Raw genomic sequence first — 15,670 nt, 5'->3', positions numbered from 1 at the left:
TTCAGATCACAAATAAAGATATTTTTGTTAAAATCCGATGGCTGAAAGGCCTCCATTGACACCAATGTCATTTCCTCTCTCAAGACCCATAAAATGGGTCTAAAGATGTTAAAAGTCCATCTCACTACAGTGGTTCTACAATAATTTTATGAAGCAACAAGAATAGTTTTTGTGCACAAAAAACTTCAATTCAATTCGAGGAACTGTTTACAAGCAGAGGAAGGCGAACGCCATCTAAGCTGTTGAATTCTACATTGATTGTGCTTAAGGTCTTGGCATAGTGCCAAAATGGTGCTTAAGTGTGCATTTTGGATGCCCAAACCGTGAGAAATTAATAAATGCAAGAAAAAAGTGTCTTATCAAATCCGCAATGTAACACAAGTTCACATTAGAGGCCCAAACGGAAGACAAGAACTTGTCGAATAAAGTCGTTATTTAAAAAAATTTCTAGGGCTGTCAATCGATTAAAATATTTAATCCTGATTAATCGTATATTGTCGTCATGAGTTAACTCGCGATTAATCACAATTTAATCGCACATTTTTATCAGTTCTAAATGTACCTTAAATTCATATGTTTCAAGTTTTTAATACTCTAATCAACATGGGTATGGACAAATATGCATGCTTTATGCAAATTTATGCTTATTATTAGTGAAACCATACTCAGAGCATGAAGACTAGTCATGTATTAAAGGTCATATATGTTTTTCAAAGAACTTGTTCGTGTCTCTTAAGCCTAAGCTTAGAAATTCAGAATAAGCAGTGATTTCTCTCATTTTAAGAATATAATTAAAGAGCGTTTTTACACTGGCAGTTTAGTTCAGAACAGGGCACGGTTCATATGAAAAATTGGTGATGTGAAAGCTGTCTTGCGGACCTGGGAGCGCACCAGTAACACACCACCTGAAGGAGGTCCATATTCCACGAGTAGGAATATAGTGTGGCCCCTTTAAGAGATGTTCATTCCCTATTGAAGTGCCGGTATTTTGTGTGTGTGTGTGTGCCTAACTGTGCCGCGATTCACGCGAACAGTGTGATAAACATGGACTTGGGAGCGTTCTTGTTCAGAAAAGTAACCTGCGTATTTGTTTTAGCCGATTGTAATGTATTTAGTTCAATAAAACACGTGTAGTGTAAGTGGTGATGGTGTTAATTATTTACCTTGGACATGATGAGCGAGAGTGAGCTTGCAGAGAACTGCAGAGAATTAGTTTAGAAATCTAGACGTACCCTAGCGGCAGCAAATCTAATCTAGCAACTCTCAATACACTTCTGAGCTATAAAAACCAAACACTGGTCAGGCCAATCACATCGTGTATAGAGTCGGTGGGTGGGGCTTAAGATAATGACGGCAGAGTTGCACTTGTGTGCTACTAGTAAACAGAAGCTGGCGAACGGCGGTCTTTCGAATCAGCTTTGACCTCTGGAAGACCTCTGAAAGACTTAGAGGGTTAGTTCACCCAAAAGTGAAATTTATGTCGATGCTTCAAGAGATTCTAACTAACTGCTGTTACATATGGACTACTTTGATGATGTTTTTATTCCCTTTCTGGACATGGACAGTAAAGTGTGCATACACTTGGATACGCTCTCGGACTAAATATAAAATATCTTAAACTGTGTTCCGAAGATGAACGGAGGTCTTACGGGTGTGGAACAACATTAGGGTGAGTCATTAATAACATGAATTTCATTTTGGTGAACTAACCCTTTAAGCTTTTCTCTAAAAAAAAAAGAACAAAGAACGGCACTGAAGTTATTCTTAAAAAGGGAAGATGTGTTCAGAGTTTTGCCGACCGGATACGGCGTAAGTACTATCAACTAGCTCCGCTTCACGTTGCTCTGGTTGGTTTTGTACCGTATCCTATCGCGTGCAGAGGGAGTTTGAAAGACAACCGTTTATCCCGCCCCTCGGATTGAGCCCTGTCTATGGTGAGTTTCCAGACCAAACATCTTGATGTGGGTCAGGCTTGTCTGGCTAGCAGAGAATGTGATCAGTGTAAAAACTCACTTTTCTTTCGACCTGGAGTCTAATAAAAGTTAAGCAGAAAATAGCTTATGTAGCTTATGTAGGCATAACAGCACTTAGAGTAATATTATTGTTAACCCTTTTTTTCCCTATTAATATTTGCTGCTGCATCCTTTACGTCTATGGCCAATCTCAATTTCTTCAACTACGGGCCACGGATCAAACAGAAAATCCGCGCTGCCGTCAAAATTAATTTTGACAGCCCTATTTTATAAAATGATTGTAAAACCACTATAGCGAGAAGCACTTTTTAACAACGTCTTTAGTGTCTTTAATGGGTCTTGTGAGAGGAAATTGTTTTCAATGGAGGCCTTTCTGAGCCATCGGATTCCAACAAAAATATCTTCATCTGTGTTCCTTACACACTGACACAACTGTCTTACGGGTGTCGAACGACATGAGGGTAAGTAATTAATGACAGAATTTTAATGACAGAGTCATATGGATTATTTTCATGCATTTACACATGTGAGAAAATTATTATTGTACTCCCTCCCAAATATTCTTTCACAATTTAAGCCTGATGAATCTTGACATTGTCATCCTGGAATATGTTGTGTCTTCCTATATGATTGTTTAAAGGAGTTAAGAAATAATATATTTTATATTTTTGACATCAAATATTTTATTTGTAAAAATCAACACAGACTCACTTTTATTATATATTTATTTTTTATGTTGTCATTGTTTTCAAACACACACACATTTTAATTTCTAACTTGGAACAATAAACACAGGTCATCATAACTTTGTCATTTTTTGCAATATATATATATATATATATATATATATATATATATATATATATATATATATATATATATATATATATATATATATATATATATATATATATATATATATATATATTCCCAAGATGTTCATCCATATAATAGACATTGACAGATTTACTCTACAATTGAATTCATGTATGTCTGGTTACCGAATGGTTTCCTGTTACAATGTACTTCGTTCTGTTTAATATGCAGTCCACTATAACTTATGACACAAATAAATAAATTAAAAAAACAACAACATAAAGTCAGATTATGAAGATTGCATTACCCATGATCATCCAGCCTAGTCCCTCCAAAGAGGCCAGACAAAAAGGGGTAATACTCATCTAAAACTTTTCCTCCCCAAACAAACCTCCATAAATCAAATAAATAAACAAATGAAACACAAATTGTTATCAATACAGCAACTTGGCTCTTGGTTCAATGCATTTCTAGACCTCCATGAAGCTCTATGGAATGGACCCCCTGAAATTCTGCTTCTTTATACTCTTTATTCATTCCCAAAAACCTTCTAAAATGATTCGAACTCTTGTAAAACTCCATAACTTTTAATTTAAAACCTCTCTGAACTAATAGCAACCGATTAAAGTTGGTATTTCAGTCTGTACAAGCTTTCTGAAAAACTCTTGACACACTAACCTATAATAAGGCAGGGTTCAATTTCCAGTGTTAACCTACTCTGATATCTTAGGTCACTGTCCTTACATTTAAACTTGAATTATATATATTAAAAAAAATAATCCTCTCTTGACTAAGCACAATGAAGCTGTGCCACAGAGCACCACTGTGAAGCCTTAACTAATTTCTAAAAAATAAAATAAAGTAAACAACTGAAGATTAAACAACTGTATGATGTGAGGAATGGCAAAATCACTGTCCGGTAAAGTTCTGCATCTTCATTGGTTCCCTCCCAATAAAGAAGAAGCAGCATCTTTAACAGGCTGGTGTGACAAAACTACTCCCACCATCCCTCTCAACCCACACGGTTTTGTAACAAAACATACAGTAAGTAAGACAAAAGAAAATGTCTTCATACACTCACACAAAGAAAAACAGAAACAGAATAGCACATACATTATTTGTAGTAGTCCCCTATTAGAATCCTTATAATTGGTAAAGTGTTTTAAACGCTTTGATTAATTCGTCCTACCCCAATGTGTGTAGTTTATTAGTTACAGATCCCTTTAAAGTTTTTACAAGCCCCGGGAGAAAAAAATCATTATATATGCCTAATATAATATAGAGATTCTCTATTTTGTTATTATCAACATCTTATTCTAATTCCAGATTGTTTATGCCTTAAATGTAAAATCTAAAAAAAGGACCCCCTTCCCCCAGATGAAGCCCACACTACAACACGAAACAATACAGATTATTTTTTTGTCTTTTTTCTTCTTAAACAGCCACAAAGTAATAGTTTCGTTTTTCATACTTAGCATTACATTTACAGACCTAAAGGAGAAGTTGTGCTATCGTTATTTCCGATATCAGGCCTGGATTTGTCCGTCGGATTGTGGTTTCAAATTCCTTATCCTGTTAACAATCACGTCACTTGTTTACCGATACTAAATATTCAAGTAAAATAAACATAGACCTGACAAATATGCAGAGATAAGGGATTTCTTGATTACTTTTGCTGGATGAGGCTTTTAAAAACCAGAGATTTGGGGACATTTTTGATGGCATTTGGCAGTATAAGCAAGATATAACATGGTCTTTGGTCATTTTTCATTAAAATAGCTCAATGCGAGTGGGACAAAGGAGTGACTGAGCATGCAGGGATGAAAAAAAATGAAATGAACTTAGGCTATCTCCTTTTAAAGAAGAAAAATGAATGAAGTCAAAATGAAACAAGCAGTTTGTTTCTTCAGAAACCATAGCCTACATTGACATAAACAGCCTACAACTAGTCATCAGATGATTAACATGAAATTTAAGAACACACCAGTGGAATCATTTCTCTAGCCCCACCCCCTCAACCATGTGGCTCCGCCTCCTGTCACAATCAATCAACTAATCTATGCCCTCCCCCCAGGTTGCCATGGGAACAGCCTTTCTTTACCTGCAAAGGTCTAAGCAGTTTAATCTCCCAGGATGAAGCTGAAATGCTCCACACACAAAAACTCTACTAACAGTGTTGTGTGAAAGGAGGAAAGCTAATGGCGCTAACTTAGAAACGAGAAGGGGGGGTGGGGGTGTTCACGTGCAGATGCACACTTCACGCCTGGCTCGCTTCTCGACGACAGATTGGGCGGATGGGAATGAAGGGTGATGCTGATGGAGGCGTATGTATGTGCGAGAGCAGACCGGGAAGGGCACGGTGAAAAAATAAAACACACAAAAAGAAAAAAAACCTCCCCTCAGGTGCTTGGCAGTGTGTAAACTACAGCTGAACTCAACAAACAGGCACACAGAGAGGTGGATAATAGCGAGGGACACAAAGGTGCTCGCTGTGCACACGGCGTCGAGTCCTGAAACGACGTGGTCCCTTTCCTGCGTGATTCACACACAAAAATATAATATACAAATCTATTTCTAAAATTAAAAGAAAGGCTAAAAAAAGGCAGTATCTAGATACAAGAGAGAGAACCACAGCTGTCGAAACTAGCTCAGGTTGAAGCAGTAAGATCAACCTGTGTGCTTTCAGACGGATGAACCCGTGCATCGGTTTGGCAGTAGTTCTGCTGCGAGGAAGTAACATAGCTCATGGTTCTCTCCCAGTCGGACCTACAGTCTAATCCAGGGGTTCCCAACCACGTTCCTGGAGCCCCCCAACACTCCTTAATCAAACACACCTGGTTCAGGTCATCAGCTCATTAGTAGAGACTCCTGAAATAGGTGTATCAAGACAAAGGAGATATTAAAAATGTGCAGTGTTGAGGGGGACTCCAGGAATGTGGTTAGGAATCCCGGGTATAACCTTTTAAAACGCAAGCTTTTTGTGCATGATACTATTTCCCCTTTTCGGTCAGTCCCACTCCACACTTTGTATGGAGACTCTCTGGCCTTGAAAATCTTTACCAGCAGAATCAAGCAGGCAGTTTTGGTCCTGCTTTTGTTGTGTTTCGTTTCACTTATAGCGCAATTGAACCATGTGATTTTTTTTTTTTTTTTTTTGTGCGATTAATTACTTCGCCATCCATGTCAAAACGTAGTTTGACTGTCAGAAATACTTGAGGTTGTTTAAGACCTGTTTGGAATTATTTAAGATAAATACACTTACTCTGTTTGATAGACAGCATAATTCTACACTGCTATTAAGGAATGTTTAAGAGATAAGACACTAAAGACATCAAATTAAGATAAACATCTACAGTCATTGGTCCAGTCTGTTGCGGCAGTTCACTAATAGAGTAGGTACTTTTGGTAAGAAAGAAAGAAAGAGAGAAAGAAAGAAAGAAAGAAAGAAAGAAAGAAAGAAAGAAAGAAAGAAAGAAAGAAAGAAAGAAAGAAAGAAAGAAAGAAAGGGGTTGGGGAGCAACGTGGGTTTGAGATAGAGTGGATGTGACAAAAGAAAAATTTCGGGACATTGATTTAGTACCTCGGTTAAGGGAGTCCATCGCTTGTGCAAAAATACACCAATACTCAGTTAGCAAGAAAGAGTGAAATAGAGCGTGCAAGATACAAACATCCAGATTAAGAGGCAGTAGTTTAAACCTGAAGCAAAATAAGTCTTACAAAACTTAAAAAATATACAAATGCACACTCACACACAAACTACAAAAAACCATTATATCAGAATAAAACTCTACAAAGAACATTTGGAATATATACTGTATAATCTTATCGTATTTTAAGGGTTGTGATTTCTTTTTTTTATCAGTTGTTGTTGTCACAAGTAATCAGGAGTTTTGAGTATGAACAGTATTTCAGAAAAGCCGGAGGTATTTACAGAGGATACATGGCCACACACTCACAGACGGGACGAACGAGGAGTGACAGGGGCCCAGTTGTGAGGCAGTGGAGGCAGGGGGCAAGAGGGCTCGGGATAGGGCGGATTTAGAATCTTTGAGGGCAAATCATTTGATTGTTGTGAGAAGTCGTTTTTCTCATCTTTTTTGGGAGGGATTTCTCTGTGGCTTGGAATTGGGCGTTCATAAGCTCAGAGTGGGGTAGGAACATTGCACTTTAGGTGCTGAAGTACACTGTGAAGAGAAAGAAATTAGTTATTGTCAACATTTGAAAATCACAATATAAGAAGATATATAATTATATAACATGACTCAATGTGGACTGATTTCACAGAAAATGCTTAGGGTACATATACACGACAACTATGTAATAAGATCTCCTTCGTTTACAGAGAACATGTTGTGAAATCGATCCACATTCATACGGATCCACGAAAACGACTAAAAATGCTGTATTCTGCTACCAGCCCAGTAGGTAGCGATGGTCACTTTGAAAAGAAGGCTACGCATCTATAGACTGAAAACTAATACGCGTGCACATGACATCACCGTTTTCACAAATTCTCTTAGTTTACAGAGACTTGTACTTCGCATAACTGTTCATTATTTAAAACCTATGTTTTTCATTCATTTTACAATGGTGAAAAAGCAGAGGGTATTGGTCGCTTCACGGCCAGTTCTGTGCGACTGCCACTACAGCGACACAATGTGACGATCTTAGGAGAATGTCGGGGATAGTGGAAAGGCAGATTTAGTCTTACAAGAATGTTCTGGGTTACACATACAATGTTCTCTCAAAAATATTTTGTATCTCATCGTGTGAAATCAAACAGAAGTAATGTAAGTGTATAGCGTGTAAAGGACAACTTTGTTGATTTTCAACCAGCTTTTTATTATGTATATTAAATATGTGTAAATTAATAATCCACCTACACCCAGTTCTCCCAGATTATTTGTCAGCTAAAATCCCCCAGGTGACAGCTCCGTTTGTTAAAACTACAGATCATACTAGCGCATTTTTATATCCCTGCCTATGGATAGCCAGATCTAGCCCAGCGCAGTATAGGTGTTGAAGTTTCCCTGCCTTTCTGGCGAAAGAGAACACTTCATATAATACAGATTACATCAACAAAAAAATGATATTGAACAGACAGCCAAATAGTATGTAAAGCCCATGTTGTCAGCAGTAAACATGGGATGCAACTGTTAAAATAAAATTATGGGATGCATTTTTTTATTACAAACTAATAATTTCAGTTTTGAGAGTCAAAAAAAAATTCTGTGTTGTATTTAACCCAGAACATTCCTTTAAAAATGAACGAGACGATTTCCATTGCTTACCAATGATTATAATGAGGACAATCACACATATCACCCCCAGGATAATCATCATCTAAAGAAGAGTTAAAAAGAGGAAACATGAGTTAAGAGCAGTACAAATTAGACAAATTCAAATTCAAAAAATATTCAAATTCATACATTTGATCAGATACTGTTTTATTATTTTAAAATATATTATATTTCCATTTGAGGACTTTTATTTCAAAACAGTACACTGATTTAATGTTTAATGTTAGCTGTTTGCTTGATTTAGATGTGTTGTCATGAGATACTTTGCTTTTTTTAGTTTTACTCAAGTAACTTTGTGTGTTGTTTACCTTGGCATTCTTCCACCAGTATTTATTCTTGAGCTTGGCGGCGCTGGTCTCGAATTGTGAGGCTCCAGCCTGCAGGGCATCAGCCCGATCATCCAGTTCTGACAGCTTCTGGTCCCTCTCCAGAACCTTGTCCACGTTCACACGCATAATGTCCACCACCTGAAAAATGATGAAGGTGACTCTTAGTAAAATGTTACATCTGTTCCAGTGGTGTGTGATGGTGTTTTAAAATGTATATTGGGCATTTTTACACTTATTCCAAAATAATAAGGCAATAACAGTTTAAACAATGTATATTATTTCTGAACTAATATACTACTTTTCTTATTAATAATAATCAAATTATTTTCAGTAGTCATCAAACTTGCACACACTGGTCACAGACACAATGATGTACGTTTAATTTTCTCAAGCTGATTGTTCATTAAAAAAAACACAATCAAAATATGTTCAGGCCTTTTCAAGTTTGATTTTGATGTAACAGAGCAGTGTGTGTGTGTGTGTGTGTGGGGGGGGGGGGGTTCTGGGCAGCTCTAACACAAGTATTCAGACATACTACAGAAACTGAATAAAATCATAAAATGTAAAATAACACTGGATAGTCCTTTAATCATGCATAAGTTAAATACACTGGCTATTAATCCTGATTCCTTACAATTATATATATTTTTTTATTTTTTTTTATCTACATTAAAGACACACGGCATTAGGCTGCTGTCACTTTAAGGGCTTGTGCATGGATCCATTATACGATCCACATCACCGCTGAATCACTCATGCTGTTTGGGAAATTGCATCTCAGAGAAAGTTTTAAAATGACTGATTTGATCTTGTAATCTGTTTGGATTGTAAAGTGAATGAATGTTTGCGGGAATTTCGCGAGACCTACAGGAATTATTAAAATGATGCACAATAGCAGCAATCCAATGCTGAAATTCGAGCCCTGTAAGTGAGAGTCATCATCTTCATTCAGGCCGATTAGAGAACGTGCACGAAAATGAGGCAGTATTTTCGCACAAACCAATCATATCCAATCATAACCGATCATATCCAGTCATAGGGATTGCCTCATCTCCTGTGACTTTCCCCCATTCATTCTCATTTACCCTCCTCTAAACCCACCACACTCTTTAGGGGGTCTGTTAAAAGTCAATAGGCTCAGGGGAGGCAAGCCTCCCACTATCACTTCACCTGCAGGTGTCACTGTTGAGCCAGTGTTATTTTATGAAAAGTATTGACTTTTACACTTGTTAATGTCACATTTTGTAATATGTGGGTTGTTTTATTTTTGTAATATTGATTATTTTGTCATCCAGTTTTTTTGAGGAGGCACTGCCTCCCTTGCCTCCTCAAAGGACATGCCAATGGTCTATTCTAAAAATGCACTTATCGTTAACAGAAGACAAAGAGTTGGGGTTAACTCACCTCGTCCACCTGAGCCTGTGTCTGCTGTAAGCGACGGTTGCTGGTGAGGTTAGGAGGTTGGTTAGCTCCTTCTGCAGCGGGGGCACCGGCTGGGGCTGGGGCAGACCTGCAAATCAACATACTGTCACTCCTCTCCTCTGTCCTATTACAGTATTAGTCTTACTTATATAATAATACATGTTTGTATTTATTAGTACAGTGATTTATAGAAACACATTCGCATGCATTGTCATAAATTATTGGTTTGCTTGCATTCTATTTTAGAACAAATATCCCAATTTGTAATTTGTTTTAAAATTGCAATTTAAATGTTAAATTAGTTACAAAAAATACATATTTGTATAGGAAGTTATGTGTTAATCACAAGATTACATACAGTCATATATTGTTATTGCAACCTCATGCAGACTAGTGGCTGCTGTTTGCCATTTTTGTAAAGAAACATAAATTTTGTGTAATTACATTAAATGTATTTTAATAAATGTAGTAATTACTTTAAAATGTTCACTGACAGAAATGAGAATCGTAAGTAAACAGATATTTTTGAAAAAACGTCCTTGCTAATGCCACTCTCATCCACCAGAGGAAGACAAAACTCTGTATAAAGGTCACCTCTGAAAGATCCCTGGATCTAATCCCTGTTTGCTTTTCTTGCTTGAAAGGAAAGACTTTTTCTTACTGGGATATTTTTTTTCATATAAAGTTTTTCATGCATAGTGCGTGAGCTGAGAATAACGCTGACAACATTTTTGTTCTTGTTTACCAGCCATCCTTGTTTACCTGCTCCTCATTTAGGTCTACACTACACTAACCTATATTTAGACATTAAGTCTTGGCACCTGGGACCTTCACTGACAGGAAAGGATTTAATATCAGTATCAGTTTGGTGATTTTTATGGTCAGAACATTAATGTAACATTCGGGCAACTCAATATTTTTATTTTTGTGTCTAAAATCCACTAATACAATTCATGATTCTTTGTAAATCGACTGAATTCAACAAATCCAAAAAAACGAATGTATAGCTGCTCTTTGTTTTTATTTTTTATTATCATAGGCTTTAAGAACAAAGTCGGTGATTCAGTCATGATTCAGTACAAAAATAGCAGTATTCATAGATTTGGGTGTAGACAAAAATCCTTGTAGTTTCATTATCTAATGGCTGAGATAAAAAATGTCTTATTTAAAACAAAATGTGTTATGTGTCATGCCTGAGTTTGATGAAATAACACATGAAACACTTATATTTTGCCATCAGAAAATTGCCTTGCATAAACAGGCCTTTTCCCCTGCTCACTGACAAATTCCAAATATGTGAGTGGGAAAGCATTGTTACTGTAGTTTTACATGAATATGAGGTTAATCATATGAGGTTAATATGAGGTTAATTTCTGTTTCTTGGCCCTTCTTTATACTTGACTGGTAAAGACAGGGTCATATGAATGAAGAGGAGGACATCCCCACCCCCACACAAGGCCTTCATTAAGCGTACATGTGTGTCATTGTTGCGTCACAATCAACATACATTTTTTCCCTCAAATAACTGGACCAGATGTTTACACTTGTATGACATTGATCTATTTCTACATTGTTGTAGGCAAATGCTAGAACCTTAAAACAACAGTAGGCATTTCATCCAAAATGTAACATCACATTACATTCCTTAAATAAAAGTATCCAATTGGGTAGGGACTGGCAACATGTTATTGAAGATGTGCGCCATTTACAGCCTCGATTATTTAAACCTGTTAAACGAGCGTGCCTAGAAAATACTAGTATACACGGCCATCTTTCCTGCAGAGGAACACCTGCGCCCATTGTGCCAGCCATTTGGCTTCAGTCTAACCACATATCAATGAATATCAAGGCCTGGTTCCATAGAAACGTGCTGAGTGGATTTGGGGAATAATATAATTCGCAAATATAACAAATTGTATCGCCCCCTTTGACTGAACGCAAGCATATGACCGTCCGTTTACCAGCCCCCGCGACTCGTGTGGACTATCACGCCTCTAGTTTACAGGCTAAATATTTTTTTCCCCTTATTTTTCTTCCCAAAACCGCGAGCGACATTTTTAAAACTATTTTCATCTAAAGGTCCGTCTAACAGACCGGGTATGAAATACAGTGGGCCTTGGGCTAATTGAAACTAATTCCTGTTTATTTTTATTTGATATTATTTACATTGAAATTGACATCTGGACATAGATTTGGGTCGACATATTTATTAATTGCAATGCATAATGTCAATTAATAAATTATCTTAAAAGCGCGCGACCAATTCCAGCCAAACCAGTCCAATCCGGAGTCTAGGCGTGATTCTATCGTTATCGCTCATTACAAACACCAGAATTAAGCGAAAAATATCTACATAATAAATAAATTAGTTCCGTGATAACAATTTTAAATATTTGGACACAATTATGTCAGTAGTAGCAACTAAAATGGAAAAACATTGGCCATTAGGAACCTATTTATAGACTATATTATAGCAAGCGCGCTCGTTAGAATTCAGTGGGACTCGTGAAATGCTTAATAGGCTATATGTAGAATAATGTATAATCAGAATAATATAATCAAATATAAAAATACAATAATATGAAGTATGCTCATTGTGTGCATATGTAGCCTATTTATGTTTATGCCATGGAAAAATATAAATAACCGAGCAAAGAATAAGGTTCTAATACTTAATCAGATAATAAATAATATTTGTAATGAATTTGTACTCACATTTTGACCCGGGGTTTTATGTGCGTCTACAAGAAGTGTGTGGATGAACGCGCTGCTTCAGGCGTTTCTCCCCGTCTCCGGGATAAATAATGCACTCTCCAGATTATTCCAGTAAAGAGGTATTCCTTGTATGTTTTTTAAGGTTTGTATTTATTTATTTCCACCGGTGTGCCGCGCCTCGCTATTATTCCTTTTATAATAAGGGCGCTCTACCGCTACTCGCTTCTGTCACTATGTACACATAAAAAATAGATGCTCGGATTAGGGGAACAAAGATGGCTCGTTGACGTCACTCGTCATCCGGGAAGTTGCAGGTTGGAAGCACGACCATGAGAGACAGGAGATGGAGGATGCATTGCATGTTGACAGTATGACTAGATTGAAAGGTCATATTTATGTTATACGTATTGAACGCATTGAGACGGATATTAAAGAGGACGTGGGATGGAGTTCATGGATTGTATTGGCACAACATGGCCTGTGTTTAATTTATTTATAAGGATTGCTGAAACAAACAAAATGGCGGTCTATGAATGGGCTTCGGGCTGCGTATGCAGGCTTTTTGATTACATTTTGGTGAAAACATTTTGATATCACTTCCTTTGGAACGGTAGCTAGTAGCCTATTATAACCCTGCTAGCGCATGGGCCACCAATATAATTTCATAATAGGCTACTTTTAGCGCTACAGTAGTGATAGTTTCTAAATATTTCGACTCTACTGAAGGCTACGTGCGATGCTATCTATTGTATGAAACACAGATATGTTGTCAATATTACAAAAGAAAAGATGAAAAGTGTTTGGCAGCGGTGGGATTCGAACCCACGCCCCCGAAGAGACTGGAGCCTTAATCCAGCGCCTTAGACCGCTCGGCCACGCTACCGTTGTGAATGGAAGTTTTTCCATTACTATAAAAAGCTATAGACGTGCGATGTGATGACATGCTATTTGGATTTCTAAACTTTTATTTAGTTTAATAGCCAGGTGTATGCAACTGTTATCGTTCATATCATACATAAAAGTACTGAAAAACGTTGTTTATTATAGTAGTCTTATTATTTATTAAAGTGACAAAATCGCGCTATAGTTTAACGTTATATAATAATAATAATAATAATATATGTAATATCCTTAATTTAAAATAATACACATGGGAACTTTTAAATAACACGGTTGTTCGACCACTAGATGACGCTATATGCATATAGTATTAATCATATAATACAAGAATAAGGTTATACTTAAAAAAATGTGTCCTTGATCAGTTCTGCTAGGAACTTTGTATTAAAGTCCCTATAAAGTCAACGTTAAATATGAATGAATCATAATTTAAACTTGAATCGTTAGCAGTAATTTGATTTAAATATGTGTGCATTACTAACACTTCTTAAGAGTAATGATGGTAATGATTCACTCAGCTTCGGCCTGTGTGCCACTTCCCACCGTGTGGAAACGCCCACATCCTGTCAGCCCCTCCTCACCACTCATGTCAACTGTTCGTTTATAATTAAATAAAATTAAATTTTAGTGTTTTAAACAAATAATTTGTATATAAATTTGAAATACTATGTATGTAGATGGTTATTTGACGGGTACAGCATATATTTGCAAATAAACAGCGAAAAGACCATCGATTTTAAAATCTACCAATGGGATTGCTGGAAACACCAGAATGTTAATGAGAGCGGTAAGAAACTGAATTTAACATCTGTAGTTTACCTTTTAAACCCATTAAAAACATTTCTCTCATACTAATCATTACATTTTTCACACCATACTTGATTTGTACTTGATTTGTAAATGAATCATTTAACTGCTTTAAAATCACAACCGTGATTGAAAAGCCATGCTTCATTTACAAAAGCATCCCGAGACCTTGCAATCAGTACATCGGTTTGGTATATCCTTACCTGTTACCTTATTTATAAGGTTTCAGTACATGATGATTGGATTCTATGAATACGTGATTATAAACCGTATTTATTTTGGGAGTAACGACCCCTTAATGAATCCTGTCTGAACTTCTTCTTTAAAAGTCTGTAAAGAAACTTATATAATCTTAATAATTTTTGGATTTGTATAATTATTTTTATTACGCTGGCTATTTATGTTCAAGTAGTGTCGTAGAATTAATTTTTTTAAGGAATTGCTGTGATATATTTTTAAGGAATGTTTGAAGTGCGCAGGCGTGAAGACGAGGTGGCCGAGTGGTTAAGGCGATGGACTGCTAATCCATTGTGCTCTGCACGCGTGGGTTCGAATCCCATCCTCGTCGAATTATTTTCAAGTTGTTGTAATACGTGTGAACGTTATCGGCTAATAGAAAATGCAAATTGAGAATATCTGCCACTTTCCACTAACCTGCATAATAGCAGTTTAGTCCTGCTATTATGAAAGGTACAAAGGATTGTGGGAAATTCACTTTGCCCAACATAGGGAATACGAATGCCCCTCTGGCTTCATAGTTCATTAATGTAACCCAAATACATATCTAAAAGAGGTAATCATATGTATTTTCAAAAAACTACCTTATATAGCTGTGCTCGCAGGCGCCGTGGCTTAGTTGGTTAAAGCGCCTGTCTAGTAAACAGGAGATCCTGGGTTCGAATCCCAGCGGTGCCTTTTGAATTTCACAAATCGTGTTTCAGTTTGCTCAATATTTAGAAGATAACACAAATAATGCGTTTGCTCTGAAAACTCAAGTAACATTTGGATTTTGTGAAAAATTGACCAGTTCACATATATGTACAATACACATGTTTAAAAACAAATATATGGACAGTTGAAAGTCTTTGCTTTTAAGCGTGTAATGTTAAAAGAGGTTGAATACCTTAACTTTTGAAAACATATTTGGCAGCGGTGGGATTCGAACCCACGCCTCCAGAGAGACTGGAGCCTAAATCCAGCGCCTTAGACCGCTCGGCCACGCTACCCTGTGCGACCACCAGGAAAATGGTTTACAAATTGATACAATATTCTATTTCCTCATTCCCGATGTTAGTTTACTAATGAATAATGTGTTTTGAGAGACGTAAGGATTAGTTTTTCTGTAAGCGTTTCCTATCTATTACCTGATGGTGTCAGTGTGCCCATATATTTCCATTTCCAACATATG

General features: G+C 36.7%; 1 protein-coding gene and 5 non-coding genes across 6 annotated transcripts; 3 read left to right on the top strand and 3 right to left on the bottom strand.

The window, feature by feature from the left end:
• Window positions 1–6,208: 6,208 nt before the first annotated feature.
• vamp2 (vesicle-associated membrane protein 2) lies at window positions 6,209–12,838 on the bottom strand. The gene is made up of 5 exons (XM_067432687.1): window positions 12,556–12,838; window positions 9,823–9,928; window positions 8,398–8,556; window positions 8,081–8,132; window positions 6,209–6,973 (listed from the first exon to the last, which is right to left on the bottom strand). Coding segments are annotated over exons 1-5 (336 nt in total). The 5' UTR covers window positions 12,558–12,838; the 3' UTR covers window positions 6,209–6,956.
• A 518-nt stretch (window positions 12,839–13,356) lies between these two features.
• trnal-aag (transfer RNA leucine (anticodon AAG)) lies at window positions 13,357–13,438 on the bottom strand. Its single transcript has one exon. It is a non-coding gene; the product is annotated as a tRNA-Leu (tRNA).
• A 1,004-nt stretch (window positions 13,439–14,442) lies between these two features.
• LOC137063220 (U8 small nucleolar RNA) lies at window positions 14,443–14,576 on the top strand. Its single transcript, XR_010901357.1, has one exon. It is a non-coding gene; the product is annotated as a U8 small nucleolar RNA (small nucleolar RNA).
• A 172-nt stretch (window positions 14,577–14,748) lies between these two features.
• trnas-gcu (transfer RNA serine (anticodon GCU)) lies at window positions 14,749–14,830 on the top strand. The gene has a single exon. It is a non-coding gene; the product is annotated as a tRNA-Ser (tRNA).
• A 273-nt stretch (window positions 14,831–15,103) lies between these two features.
• On the top strand, window positions 15,104–15,177 carry trnat-agu (transfer RNA threonine (anticodon AGU)). The gene has a single exon. It is a non-coding gene; the product is annotated as a tRNA-Thr (tRNA).
• A 229-nt stretch (window positions 15,178–15,406) lies between these two features.
• On the bottom strand, window positions 15,407–15,488 carry trnal-uag (transfer RNA leucine (anticodon UAG)). The gene has a single exon. It is a non-coding gene; the product is annotated as a tRNA-Leu (tRNA).
• Between the last annotated feature and the right edge of the window lie 182 nt (window positions 15,489–15,670).

The sequence above is a fragment of the Pseudorasbora parva genome, chromosome 23 (assembly GCF_024679245.1).
Source record: "Pseudorasbora parva isolate DD20220531a chromosome 23, ASM2467924v1, whole genome shotgun sequence".
Taxonomy (NCBI): domain Eukaryota; kingdom Metazoa; phylum Chordata; class Actinopteri; order Cypriniformes; family Gobionidae; genus Pseudorasbora; species Pseudorasbora parva.
The sequence above is the reverse complement of the archived record's forward strand: the minus strand, read 5'-3'. Positions and strand labels throughout refer to the sequence as shown.

Coding starts and splice junctions, on each gene's coding strand:
- vamp2 (XM_067432687.1), bottom strand. Junction 8,557..9,822: donor CACAGGCTCAGGTGGACGAG/GTGAGTTAACCC, acceptor ATCATTTTTCAG/GTGGTGGACATTATGCGTGT. Junction 8,133..8,397: donor ACTGGTGGAAGAATGCCAAG/GTAAACAACACA, acceptor ACTCTTCTTTAG/ATGATGATTATCCTGGGGGT.